Source organism: Oncorhynchus gorbuscha, linkage group LG19 (assembly GCF_021184085.1).
Source record: "Oncorhynchus gorbuscha isolate QuinsamMale2020 ecotype Even-year linkage group LG19, OgorEven_v1.0, whole genome shotgun sequence".
NCBI lineage: Eukaryota > Metazoa > Chordata > Actinopteri > Salmoniformes > Salmonidae > Oncorhynchus > Oncorhynchus gorbuscha.
The window spans coordinates 35,644,425-35,659,189 of NC_060191.1; the positions used below are offsets into that span (position 1 = coordinate 35,644,425).

Consider the following 14,765-nt stretch of genomic DNA (forward strand, 5'->3'; position numbering starts at 1 on the left):
ATACTGATGGGCAGGTTTTTGAGTGTGTGATGATTGTAACTTCTATATTTTACAAATATTGGGTACAATGTACCATTATACTAGATTATCTGCAGATGTACCCTAAAAGGTACCACACAGTACCATGTGAGATTATATGTCTACCTTGAAAGGTACATTATGTGTATTTTGATATTTTTGTACACCTGTACACCCTCACCGCAACTTCTTCTTCTGAGCGTGAACGAGAAAGGTGGAATCACTGATGCTGATGCAATCCACCCCTAACGTGTCATCTGGGGCAGTGGTAGGCTACAATGAAGGATTTAGATACACTGATCTAGGTTCAGGATGATGCCCTCATTTTAGTGTACTTCTCATTTATCAAATGTAATTTCATTCGTCATTGAAACATATTTATCAATCATAGGAAAAATATGCGTGATTTAATTGCTCATTGTGCGTTTACTTATTTGTCCATTTGAAATTATTTTATTTGTGCAGTCATGGTTTATAAAATGTAAGATGATATTGCTCCCCTTCTATTTGATTTTAGAATTATTTTTGTATTAGGACAGATGGCCTAGAAAGGTTGTTTGAATAGTGTAATGTAATGAATAGGTAATGAAATGGGCACGTCACCAACCTGCATGAGCCCGCCCTCTACTTGACGTTACCAGGCATTTTCCCGGCGCGGGTTGGATTATAAATTACGGGCTGAGAGGCGCAGCAACTCACCGGAGTCATTTCGCTACAATACAAGCTCATTATTACCTCCAACGGCTACACTAACAGATCCTATAGTCAAACAATCTTTGACTATCATTTTCTCTCTCCATATAATTATTTTGTTTAGGTGTTAAGATACACTCAGGGCGCACAATGGCAGAAAAGATCAACTTGGAGGGGAATGCATCCAACGGAGAGGCGCATCAAGATGAGCTGGTAGCCAACGGATTCGGCCACAATACGTCTTCCAAAGAGACAACAACGGAGAAAATCAAGAGGTTAGTCATGGCCAACTTTCTGGTGATTCTCACCGTGGCCGGGGTGATCATCGGGGTGTTCATCGGACTTGGCGTGCGCCCCATGGAGCTGAGCAGGACACAGATCCTCTATGTGGGTTTCCCTGGTGAACTGCTCATCCGGCTGCTGAAAATGATCATAATTCCCTTGGTCGTGTGCAGTCTGGTGTCCGGGGCGGCCAGCATCGACCCCAAAGCCCTAGGTAAGCTAGGCGGCTGGGCCATGCTCTTCTTTTTGGTCACCACCTTAATTGCGTCAGCCATCGGGGTGATCATGGCGTTCATCATCTCCCCCGGATCGAATACCGGCTCCAAGCCGATTTTGTTGGATGACGGCGAGCTGCCCCCGACCAAAGAAGTGGTGGACTCATTCTTGGACCTGATCAGGTGAGATTCAATTGTCCGGCAGTGGCAGGGTGGTGATGTAGGCTAAGCAAAATGGGCAGAGAGGCTGATGTGACATAGTGGTCCTTCTGTAGCTCAGTTGGTAGAGCATGGCGCTTGTAACGCCAGGGTAATGGGTTCGATCCCCGGGACCACCCATACGTCGAATGTATGCACACATGACTTTAAGTCGCTTTGGATAAAAGCGTCTGCTAAATGGCATAAATACAAATAGCCATTTGGGGGCTCGTTCACTGAAGTGGCTGCGACCTTGCCTTGTGTTGTAGGCGTTCTTATTTGTCACAATGCACACACGTGGCAGACTCCCTCAGCCAGCAGCAAGCTAATGAGCCCACTGTTTGAATTTGAGTGGGGTTCTTTGGGATGTTGCTTTAATCTCCCAAATTAGGCATACAATTCCGTATATGAATTAGAAAACCGAGCCAAGCAGTCTGACTGCAAGTTTGTCTTAAAATTGTTGGCCAGTGCTCTCGTGCTGGGTCAGTACAAATATGGTCTCTTGACATTTTGAAAGAGGGGACTGTCAGTCCTTCTTTCTGGGACTGTTGTCGCCATCCAGGTTCATTAATAAAGGCACAGTTTTCTCAACCGGCCGGGGTTCCGTTTGCTGTGCGCCCGGAAAATAAAATCGTAATTTATGCCTCTGTCAAAACCAGATGAGGAAAGATATCTTGGACATTCCGTTCTTTCTTGGTTTACCACACTTTGTCATGCTTTAAACAAAATAAAGTTTTTTAAAAAGAGGGATGATGCTGTTCTCAGAGACAGACAACGAAATGATTGCACAGTCTTTGCTTGTAAGCACACTTTCCTGAAACATTTCACAACCCCAGTGCGCCAAGAAAAAACCCTATGCTCAGAATACTTTTTTCCATTCCTAGGGGTGACACACTAAGAAATACTGTTCTACATTATCTGTCTTGCCAGTCAATGAACAGTAATGGATGTTCAAACCGAATCAGTGGGCAAAATGATGGTTGTGTATTCTAGTTTTATTACAATGTACACCTCTACTGCTTTGGTGCCCTAAAAGGCTCAAGCACACTGATCATACACACGTCACCATGTCGTTGGATTTAGTAAGGAAGTGGTGAACAGCTGGTCACCATACTCAAAATCTCCTACGAATGTGGCAAATTCAGTGGCATTCTGCATTGAGCCCCTTACTACTACGATATCCTAAAACAAACGATTTACAAATGATTTACTGGACCTTGGTTGTCTGAACCCATCTTAATATGCTGATGTTCCAAAGCATCAGGTTGCGTTTACATAGTTACCCCTGATGGTGACTGTTGGGGGGGGGGGGAGTCATGCTACCACAAGAAGCTAGCAAACCTCTCCTTCCCAGTCCAACGCATAAGGAATCCACTTGTTTCTAATGCATTGTGCGCCATTTTGATATTAAAAAATAAATACATTGAATCAGACTTTCTTGGATGCGTGTGGCTCTCGGCAAGGAATCAATGAGAAAGGTTGTCAGTTTCGTGAGGACACACAGGCCACAAAGGATGATGGTTAATTGTGCAGCTTGTGTGACTCATGTGGCTCATTTGAAATGACCACTCTCTTTCGGGTTCCCGTTTTGGCAATAAGCCGGGCCGAGGAGCGCTTCACTACAGCGGAAACGAGGAGCCCTTTAAAGCACGCACGCTCGCACACTGTTTTTCACTCCCTCCTCTCGCTCTCCTCCGTTCTCTCGCGTACATATGAACACAATATCACAAAAAGTTGTGGCAGGTTCTCGTAGTTACAAATGACCTCAATAACTTACTGGTTTAAACCGGTCCTGAGGTTAAATAAAGGTCATAAACCAACTGAAGAGGAACAAGGCATCACATTTCCCGACCGGGCACGATAACCCCTCACTCCCCTTCACTTCCGGTTATACTTTGCTTACCTTCTCTTATCTCCACAGGAGGCTGGTGGCACGTTCATTTGGTAGGACGGGCTTGTGGTAATAGCGAGAGCAATATTAGTGGAACGGGGTCAAACACATCACACATGGTTTTGGTGCCATTCCATTTGCTCCGTTTCAGCCGTTTTTATTATGAGCTCTCCCTCCCCTCAGCAGCCTCCACTGCTTATCTCCACCTGGCTTTCATCCATTTGCTTTCCCACTTGTCAGTTCAGTGCTTTGTTCACAGGTGCCCCTATGCAGGCAGTGTTGTACTTGTTAGTCTAACCCTGAGACGAAACACAGAGACAAACATACAGGACAACGGGCCGTAGCTGTTCATATGTAGACAGCATTAAGAGCCAGAGAGAAGGGCAGTAAGTACTATTCATTCGGATTTGAATGGGGGATCATGGTAATACCGCTTCGGGACAAAGCAAGCTGGAGGTAAGGTATCAGGCGTGTTGCATCAGCCACCCTCACTGGCCTGCCCCACCCCACCCCTCCTCCCTGCGCTCGCTCTCTCTCTCTGTCTCTGTGGCATTTAGCTCACCTCCCTGAGCAGTATTTCAGGAGTGACTGCAAGGGTGTCTACCATCTGCGTCATTTAGCCACGTACAGCCAGGAGGGACCCATGGGTTCTCATAGGTCTAGAGAGGTCCAGGATGGGGGTGTGTTTTCACACTGGTATGTAAAATAAGGTGCCGCCATAATGGTTGCCACGTTCCACACGCAGTCGCAGATCCGGTTTGACCAGGTAGAGGCAGTCTCGGTTGGCCATAAAAGCGACATGTCAACAACACTGAATGGCTGAGGTCTACGCCACCCAGTAGGTTGTAAACACGACACGCCCATCACCATGCTCCACGTGTACCCAGAAGACCAGGCATGCTGTGTCGTTGTGACCCTTTTGCTCATTACTCAAACCCCACGGGGGTGTAAATCTGAACACTGACATGCAAATGCAGTATCAACTTGCTGTTACGCAAGTGTGTACGCAGCATTGATGGCAAAATGTCAACTGCGGAACTTTTGCTGTAATATGACATGGAGACGGATGGCGTCTGCGCACATCACATTCCAAAAGTGCACCCTGACCGAGAGGGGTTATTGTTTTTAAATGAGTGCTGTTGCACATTTACAGTCGTTTAGTGTTCATGGACAGAGTCTCGCGTTGAGAGGAGGGAGCGCCTCAATTAGGGATCTCTGTAGGACTGTGGTAGGGAAGGAACAAGGCGGTGACTTTCTGACTAAGAATGCAGGGAATGTCGGGACTGGAGATGCACAATGTCTGAAAACGAGAGAAGCCTTCCTTGGGTCTTTGGCATAGGTACGGCTGCCACACAGAATGTTTTTTTGTTTTTCGGGTGTGTCTGTACGCGTCAGTGTGTGTATTCCGCTTACACCTGTAGCCCTGTTTGTTCTCTTTTTCCGTCTATTCTAGCCGTGGCTATGCTAATTTAGCTCTAATGGCTGTGGTGGCATTGGGTTGTCATGACACGGCATAACAGGAAGAATAAATAGGGAAATGGAGGGGGTAGGCGGAGTCAGCCTGTTACTAAATATAAACTGAGATGTGAGTTTTGGGCGGGCAGACTGTTGTGCTGCTCGGGGCGTCAGGGGGAAAATCAGACAGCCACGTTAACGTCTTTACATCCTGTTTGCGCGGGAACCTTCACTCCCATCCAGAGCGACAGAGCGGTCTAGAGAGGGCATTTCCTTTCCCTGTTTGACCAGGTCCTGCAACAACTCATGGAAATAGATGGTTGTTGTTGAATTGACAGGGGTTGTTACTGATACAGGTCACCTTCCTAAAAATGTGGTTTCAGGGCAACTTCTGTCTCGGGTTATTCTATCCTCGGTCACATGGTGCGACAGCTTAAATCCCACAATGCATTGTTTCCTGTCCCGCCCGGCATGTGTTCAGGTCAGAAAGAGATACAGGATAAAAACATGAAAGAAGTTAATCCCTCATTACTCTAAATCCATATGGAGGTTGACTAAGAGGGAAGGGAAGGGGGGGGGGGGGGGGGTGGCTTAGTGCTCTGAGAGTTTCCCACTATGTTCGCCAGTATGTGGCTTTGAGGGGTGGTACAGCAAATCCACTGAGGTGTGTACTGTATTGTAGAGCAGTCATCTGCCCACCCCTCTTGGCAGGTCTTGGTTTGGACCTGTAATCCCAGCAGCAACAGTTCTGGGGGCAGTTGGAGGATTAAAACACTGAAATGCTCCCTGCTATTCACTCGTGGTTGGCTCCCTCGTAAGGCGTTTTGTGCCCAAGGTTATAGGCATTGAGTTAGCATAAAGGCATCATGGGAAGATCGCTTAGACGTTAGAACAAGGAGTTCAGTTAGTGGTTGTATCCCGTGGGTTTTACCTTTTAGTCACAGACCTAGGATCAGTTTACCTTTCCCAAATTCCATTTTTGGAATGATGTATATACACACACACACAGTCATTTGATTCTTGAAGAATTTCATTTATATATTCCTCATGAGTTTAGTTCAGTGGTTGTAACCCAGCAGAAACCCAAATGTAAGCGTATTTTACAACGTAAATGTAAACAAACACTGACTAGACTCAAAGCATGGTTAAAACTGGTCAGTTCTTGCATCCATAGCTCTGTATGCATTTGAGTGGATACCTTTCTTCAGCCCCATCCCATAGCTTTTGAGCGAAACAGGGGCGCGAAGAAAGCTTAGTTCTGGTTTCAAATGAGTTTTCCAGCTTAAATGGTTAAAGCTTGAATCCTTAACTGTGACTGCAGGTGAATGTCTCATGGCAACTTCTACCTCTTGTAGCACACTTAAAGGGCACAGGGCTGCATGTATACTGTTACTCACCAGAAAACAAAATACATTTTAGCCCTGGCTAACAAAATACATGTTTAGCCCCTGTGTCCCTCAGCACTGATTTTGACTGAATGTTTCGCTTTCTGTAATCCCCGACATTTTAGTTTCTAGCTGTGGTTTCTGATCATCATTAGGGTCACTGTCAGCATAGCTGGTGCCCGTGTGGTGTACTGAATGTGTCTCTTATTCTCTCTTCCAGAAACATCTTCCCCTCCAACTTGGTGTCTGCTGCCTTTCAGTCTGTGAGTATCCTCTTGTACCACACGTATATTAGTACGAGCGAGGGTGAGAGTAACCGAGATTTGAAGGACTAATCCACTCAAACTATCTTTTGGTATCCCCCCGTTAGTCCACTTGTTGATACAGTCCCAACATGTTTTGCATGTCCGCAATCAAGTTTTCAAGATCTGGAATTTTCAAAAAGCAAATTGTGATTTACCACAAAACGTGTCACCGTGATGATGTAGCAAGTTACAATTTTCTTTTTGAAAGTCCTATATCTTGACAACTTGATGGGACTGTATTAACAGTGGACTCATTAAACAAATATGTATGTGTGTGGATTATTCCTTTTTTAATGCTTTTTTTTGGGGGGGGGGGATCCACATAATTAACTAAAAAGAACATGTATTTCATCAGTGACCTAATGAACAATTCTCCTCTGTCTGCAGTACGCTACCAGCTACAAGTTTGTGACCAAGAATGGCACTAATGGCTTGCCCCACATCACAGTTGAGAAGGCGAGTAGACTAAAATGCCAAAATGAGTTTGAAATCTATATAGGATGTCACATTTGACTTTCTAATACCTACGGCTGTTGACTGTTTGAACGTGTCTAGAAGGCATCGGTCACGCTGACCTGAGATATTGCGTGTGTGTGTGTTTAGGTTCCCTTTGGCACAGACCAAGACGGTATGAACATCCTAGGACTGGTGGTGTTTGCCATAGTGTTTGGTGTGGCCCTGAGGAAGCTGGGAGAGGAGGGAGAGATCCTCATCAAGTTCTTCAACTCCTTCAACGAGGCCACCATGGTGCTTGTGTCCTGGATCATGTGGTAAGGGAGTCCTTTCCCCAGAAGCACTGTCGGGAATAGATGTGGGAGGGGACACACGCGTGATATGAGTTTTGTTATCTTTCACATGTCAACTCGTAATTGTTAGGATAATATGGTATTTCAGTTGTGTTTTTCAAGGGCACAAAGTCACTGTTGTATTGGTACTAGCATCACGTGGTAATATTGATACATATTATTTTTTTTAAATGATAATTTTCGGTACTTATTGTATTTGCGTCTTTACAAATTCACAACGGTAACCCACCTCTCCCCCTCTCCAGGTATGCCCCCCTTGGAATCATGTTCTTGGTAGCAGGAAAGATCGTGGAGATGGAGGACGTGGGAACGCTGTTTGCCAGTCTGGGCAAGTACATCGCCTGCTGTATCATTGGCCACGCCATCCACGGCCTGCTGGTCCTGCCGGGCATATACTTTATCATCACCCGCAAGAACCCCTACACCTTCCTGTGGGGCATCTTCACCGCTCTGGCCACAGGCTTTGGAACCAGCTCCAGGTACGGTTGTAGTCACTAGATCGCCATACTAGAGTTGATGGTAAGCCTTAATTACTCTTATACCAGTGTTGCTCTTATACCGTGCCAAAAATGCTCAACTCCATTACTCTGCAGTTCAAATACAACTATTCCAATGCTATGTAACATGTCACCAGTTACTATAAGACTAGCCCCTCACGCTCCCTCTCTCTCTCAGCTCTGCCACCCTGCCCCTGATGATGAAGTGCGTGGAGGAGAACAACGGTGTGTCGAAGCACATCAGTCGTTTCATTCTGCCCATCGGGGCCACAGTGAACATGGACGGTGCAGCGCTCTTCCAGTGTGTGGCGGCCGTCTTCATCGCTCAGCTCAACAGCATCCCGCTCAACTTCATCCAAGTCTTCACCATCCTGTGAGTCCCGCTCCCTCTAGTCCATTTGATTCAATCCAGTCCGATTCAGAGCGGCAGTTGTGTTGGGTAAAGCGGAGCAAACTGAAATGTAGTAGCTACAGTATATATACACACACACACGAAACAGACTTGTATAAACCTTGGGTCAAACTTGCTAGGCTTTAGAGTTTTCGGAAACGCTGTGCTCTTGAGTGACTAATTCTCCCCGTGTCTCTGTCAGAGTGACAGCCACGGCGTCCAGTGTGGGAGCAGCAGGGATCCCCGCTGGGGGTGTGCTGACGCTGGCCATCATCCTGGAGGCAGTGGGACTGCCCACCAACGACATCTCCCTCATCCTCGCCGTCGACTGGCTCGTGTGAGTACCTCGTGTTGACTGCAGTTCCATTGGAACGGCTCCTCCATCTGTCAAGGCCTCTATAATGCTGTCGTATACATGTCATAACAGCCATGACTGTTTTTGTGTCTGTTTCACACACTTGACACAGCATTGACATGACGTAGTTATGGATACGGTGGAAGAACCCGGGTTTGGTTTAACCGTGATCGGACAATTTCTCTTGTTTCCAGTGACCGTACCTGCACCGTTCTGAACGTGGAGGGCGACGCCTTCGGAGCCGGGCTGCTGCAGTGGTACGTGGACCGCTCTGCCAAGCCCGGGGAGGGGGAGGAGCTAAACGAGGTGAAGATGGAGGATGACACGCCCGCCGTGCCTGAGCACTCGCCCCTCATCGGGGAGAAGGAGAGCAGGGGTGCGGGCGACGAGAAGGCGGCGGCTCGCGGCTCTGAGAAAGAGTCCGTCATGTAGATGGTTCACTGCCGTGTCATCGATGACCCTCCGTTTGACCCCTCAATCTAGCCTCTCCATACGTGACCCCCTCATGCAGAAAGGAGGGGAGAGGACCTTTTCTGACTTCGATTCATAGACGATTCCTCTCCTTGTGTCTTCTCTTTCTAAGAGAAGACTAAGAGATCCAGGTTGGGGGAAGGGGGAAGGAGAGTGTGAACAGAGGCTGTTCAGATTTTAACATGAACCTTTTTTTCCCCCATTGATTTTTATAAGGACTCTAGTTTGGAATCCTTTGCCTCCAATTTTTAAATGTTTTATTTATTTATTTCTGCTTTGGTTCAGAAGAGCTGGCCTTGACTTCCTCTCTTTTTAAATATTTTTGACAAAATGTATAACAGCAGGCAGACTTGAAGAGGTAAATATCTCCCTATATTCTATATCTATTCCCATGTACAGTATGGTTTTTCTGTGTATGAAGTAGCCTACACTAATTATCTCACTGCACTCTGTGAGAGTAGATGATGACTATTCCTATGTTGTTACATAAGATGCACCAAATGAAGTTTAAATCCTCTGATGTTCCACTGCTGGGGAAAAAGGACCTTTCTGACACGAGCTCACTGTAAAATCACACACACTAATGTGGCCTCTGTTCAATGCTTCTCATCTGTTACTGTGTCATTTCAATTAGTCAGTCCGGGGCTCGCGTCTATGCCAAGCACAAGAGGGCCCCCACGTTCTTACAATCGCCCGTTTTTCTACGGTCCAAACTTTTTTACAATGTTACAAGAATGTGTGAGAGGTGTTGCCGTAGAGAGCCCCCTCTAGTAATTGAATAGGATATGTCATAATCTCTCTCAGTTCCATAATGGGACAAAATGGCAGCCATCTTGGTCAGGGAGAAATTCAAAACCAGTCTAATTGGAATTAATGGCAGTAGAGGCAAAGGTGATGCATTTTCTGATTTTTCTCAGGCAGGGGGGAAAAGTAAAGCATGTGATATATCAGAAATTGTGCTATAGAAATAATGTCACCCTGAATTATTGATATATATTATACAGGTTTTTCTGTATACATATCCTCTAAAATATATGTAACGAGACCATAAATGTCTCAGATTTTGTTTTCTTGGAAAGTGCTATTATATGATAGAATATCAATACTTGTTGCATTTATGGTCTTATCAACTGATTTGAGCCAGTGTATGGCTGTGGATTGACTGTATTGTTTTAAATGGAATATTCACAGTTAATTAGATTTTTTTTTGATAGAATCATTCCTCAAACTGTTTGGCTAATGAGATAGCTAATACACACATACAGTGCAGATCAATCATTTTTGTTTTACACTGTCTTACCACAGCGCTGGCAAAACATAGTTGACCAACATGGCTGACTTTTGGACCTTGATAAGAAGGTTCATGTCCGTTCTAGTTGCTAACACTATGGGTGTTGCACTCCGTGTGCCCTCATTAGGATAGGGGTCGCAGTAAGAGGAGGTTGCATGTCTTGTGTTTTTTTGTGGTTTAGGACTTTCGGGAGAAGCGTGGGAAGATGAGTGGGGTAAGTCTCTGAGGCAAATGAATTTATAGAGGGAAGAAATGAAATTCCAATTGTCTCTATGACAAAAGTGTATTTTTAGAGCAATTGTTATTGGCTGTAAGCCATTTATCAATTTGTTTTATTTCATTGCTTTTAATGGTCTCCAAAGCAGAAGAGGCCAGTAGGAACATACTCTGACATTATCCTCTTTTTGTGTCCGTTCTACCGTTTTAAAATTGTCTCCAAACCGGCTTCCCTTCGTCAAGTGAAGCATGTCCCTTACCGAAACCATTGGCACACCTTTAAAAATATATTTTTGCACTTATTTCAATTATTTTACAGTGTATTTTTGCTAGTTATTTGATGTTTTAATCATTTGTTGGTAATAGCTTTTTATTCTCAAAAGATTTTTATTTTGTCCAACGGTTATTTGTTTGTGTGCGTATGTACCTACTACTTCTGTTCGGCTCTTTCACCGTTGCGGTTAGTTCATGCAGTCTGTTCAGACAATGTGTCCTGTGGTCCGCTCATTTGTAATACCCATCCATCCAGCGTTGATAGGGTCAGTCCATACCGCTGAGAGGAAATCCATCTGTCACTGCCTGTGTTTTGGTTAAAAAGCGGAGGGATGGACCTGGATCAATTCGAAGCAAATAGTATGCAAGGACTGACAATCCGTGATATCAAAATGATAGTTTAAACTATGTTTTGAGGCCGTACAGTGTTTGTCTACAAATACTTCGTTTGGAGTATACAACGCTTTTATTTTGGGGTTCAGATTGGGGTTCAACAGTTGAACTAAGCCCATGAGCATTTCTAAGTTATATTCTTCAAGAATCAATGGGTACACTGTCATTAATTTATACGTCCGAGAATGTATGTAACAACTAAGGATTCTAGCTTGAACAATTCCTCACCTTTTCTCTGAAGATTTGGTTTCCTAACCTCACCGCCTGTATTGAAATGATACGCCCCCTATCGTTGGGCTTGAATCAGTTCTCGGGTTATCCAGCCTTCACCGACATCATCCGAGGCTCGACAATGAAGACTTGCCCGAGAACAACGCAACGAGCCGCCTGAAAACGTGCGGCGAGACCGCATTTGCGCCAGTACGATTTAGCACTTTCGAAGTAGAAGCATATACTTGGCCTGTTACTTGAGTTCCAGTTCAACATTTACGTTGACAACCATTTTCCTGAGCAAAAAAAAAAGAAAAAAAGACTCGATCTACTCTCTGAACTTATTTATTTTAGGGATAGTGATTTACAAAGGTAAACCTTCAATAGTGGACATACTAGCAATATGCTGGTTTACCGGGGATAGTTTGCAAAAAGAAGGCTACAAAAATACAGTTTACTGTATCAGCCAGGTTGATATCTCGTTTGGAACAATTGTCTTGAAGGTGCAGCATCCTATTTTTCAGATGTAAACATATATTTTTATATTGCAAAAACCACTTTTGAACCTTTGATGCCACCTTTTGGTTCCGTAGCCTTTTCTCCCTGCTGTCTTTTTATGCAAATCTGTAAATAAATGCTTATCATTCCACAGCGTCTTCGGAGTGACGTCACCACGTTTGTGTTTGTGAGTCAGCGTGTGTCCAGATATGTGTGGTGATGGTGGATGGGACTCAGAATGGCACACATACACAATCCATGTCTCAATTGTCTCAAAGCTTAAAAATCCTTCGGTAACCCGTCTCCTTCATCTTCACTGATTTGAAATTGATTTGTATTAACAAGTTATATCAATAAGGGATATGATCGCTTCACCTGCATTCACCTAGTCAGTCTATTGCATTTTGTACACAATATATATATATGACACATTGTGAATAGGCCCTCCAGACAAGACATGTTGGTTAGGTAGTAGTTACTGGCGATGCCCATGAACGAACACATTACACAGACTACCTGGTACTGCATCCAGCCTCCACGAGGTGTTGACGGAGAGGCCTGTAAAAGAACGTCCTCCTATTCATTCTAATGGAACTTCAGACTTTCCCAACACACACAAAATGCAGTCACCAACATTACAATATTACATCGCTCACCTGGGTCCCCACACTAACCGGCGCAGAGGGGTTTCATGAGGTTCAGTGCTATATGGCCCCTTCTGTCAGTGGAAGAATGGCTGGCATTAGGTTTTACAACAGGGGACATTTAGGGTAAATTGTACTACAGTGGCATTCCTGGGTCTCCTATTAGACCTGATCATGGTTCTTCGGTTAGCAATGTAACTTTACACCCCTCCCAATTGAATTCAGCCAACGGTTCTACTTTACATCCCGAGGGAAAGAAAGAAGACGGAGGTATATTGAGTACACTGAAGTGTGTTCTGGTGTTCTTGTATTTGGATTTAGCTTATCAATATAGGATTCAGAAATGCAATTTAGTTGGATAGATTTTGTCAGGGGGATTTTGCAGCTAGTTACTTTACCACGGCAATATTCATAAGTTACCCATTCAATGTCCACTACATGCCGCCTCATTCAGAGGTGGCTAGACATGGCCAAGGAGACTGTGCAAATGTTAAGGCTCTTCTGCCACCTGCTGGCGAGACAGGGGAGTTGCATACTAAATCCTGCTATTTTTGTCAAAACCAAAGAAAGCTTTAGGCCCTCCTGGTAAATGAATTTCTTAAATGATTCCTGAAAAACTGGAATGTATACAAAGCTGTCTCATCAAAGCCATACACCTCAAATGATGAAACACAAATAGCAGTGGTGTAATAATTTTTTTTTTTCAGTCCATGAAAAAGTGACACACACTGACAGCAAAATTCTGGTTAGTGTGCTGGTGAGTTTTGAGCCTTTTTCCTCACTTGTAAAAAGACAGGTCAAGCACAACAAGTGGCACCTACTAGACATCAGTCTTTCACCCACAATTCAGATGACTTCTAACATTCCAGTCAAGGTAGGACACAAATGTGACAGCAACACTCAACAGATGACACACATACACAACAGATGACACAGATACACACATTTAATTTAGAATATTGGATAAACTAGTGGATAGTTTCATAATTCATACCTGGGATTTGAACGCGCCCGCATGGACTGATAGAGCTTTATCCAAGGCCTCAGGTGAATATCCAAGTCAGAGTTGAAGAGGAAGCTCCTCATTTTACCACTGGGAAATGGGACGGCCATAATCGGCAAGCTGATGGAACATGCCAAGGCCTACCCCGATGGCATCAGTCGACAGTTCAAAAGGTCAAAAGTCATACATCTCATCCACTGAACACGAAGTGCACAAATCTCAAATAAGAAAGTGCATCAGTGCAACATATCCGCACATGTACGCCATGAAATATGTCTTTAGCTTTAGGACAGAACTGACCAACATATTTATATTCATGACAATAATAACACCGGTATCGACACTGATTGTGTCAGATATTGCTTAACAGCAGCTGACGTTGTGGTGGATATGCCATTGGATATCTGGTAGCACTTTGAGCACCTGAAAATGACTAGGGAACTATGTGGTAATAATAGCTAATACTTCCTGGTACTTAATGGTAACCCCCCCCCCAAACAAGGTTGAATATAATTACTGTGTAATTACCATTTTACCATGTAATTTCTTACTAAATACCTGGTCATGTATGTACAGGAAAATTATGTGCACCAGAATACCGTTTTGAATGTGTAAATACGTTGTCTCTATACTTAACTTACAGCTTATACAGAATAATGGACCTCTGCAAGGAGTCTCCAATTGACCTGTCATGTAGATACAGTTGAAGTCAGAAGTTTACATACACTTAGGTTGGAGTCATTAAAACTTGTTTTTCAACCACTCCACACATTTCTTGTTAACAAACTATAGTTTTGGCAAGTCGGTTAGGACATCTACTTTGTGCATGACAAGTAATTTTTCCAACAATTGTTTACAGACAGATTATTTCACTTATAATTCACTGTAGCACAATTCCAGTGTCAGAAGTTTACATATACTAAGTTGACTGTGCCTTTAAACAGCTTGGAAAATTCTAGAAAATTATGTCATGTATTTAGAAGCTTCTGATAGGCTAATTGACATCATTTGAGTCAATTGGAAGTGTGGATGTATTTCAAGGCCTTACCTTCAAACTCAGTGCCTTTTTGCTTGACATCATGGGAAAATCCAAAGAAATCAGCCAAGACCTCAGAAAAAGAATTGTAGACCTCCACAAGTTTGGTTCATCCTTGTGAGCAATTTCCAAACGCCTGAAGGTACCACGTTCATCTGTACAAACAATAGTACGCAAGTATAAACAGCATCATACCGCTCAGGAAGGAGAAGCGTTCTGCCTCCTAGAGATGAACATAC

The 14,765-nt window shown here is 44.1% G+C and overlaps 1 protein-coding gene and 1 long non-coding RNA gene across 2 annotated transcripts; one reads left to right on the forward strand and one right to left on the reverse strand.

The window, feature by feature from the left end:
* Positions 1 to 688: 688 nt before the first annotated feature.
* Positions 689 to 11,999, forward strand: LOC124005246 (neutral amino acid transporter B(0)-like). Its single transcript, XM_046314325.1, has 8 exons — positions 689 to 1,391; positions 6,358 to 6,400; positions 6,830 to 6,898; positions 7,046 to 7,212; positions 7,494 to 7,727; positions 7,924 to 8,118; positions 8,339 to 8,473; positions 8,686 to 11,999. The coding sequence occupies exons 1-8, from the start codon at positions 862 to 864 to the stop codon at positions 8,921 to 8,923; spliced, it is 1,611 nt and encodes a 536-aa protein (XP_046170281.1). The 5' UTR covers positions 689 to 861; the 3' UTR covers positions 8,924 to 11,999.
* Positions 11,601 to 14,310, reverse strand: LOC124005247. The gene is made up of 3 exons (XR_006833593.1): positions 13,482 to 14,310; positions 12,500 to 12,561; positions 11,601 to 12,401 (listed from the first exon to the last, which is right to left on the reverse strand). It is a non-coding gene; the product is annotated as an uncharacterized LOC124005247 (long non-coding RNA).
* Between the last annotated feature and the right edge of the window lie 455 nt (positions 14,311 to 14,765).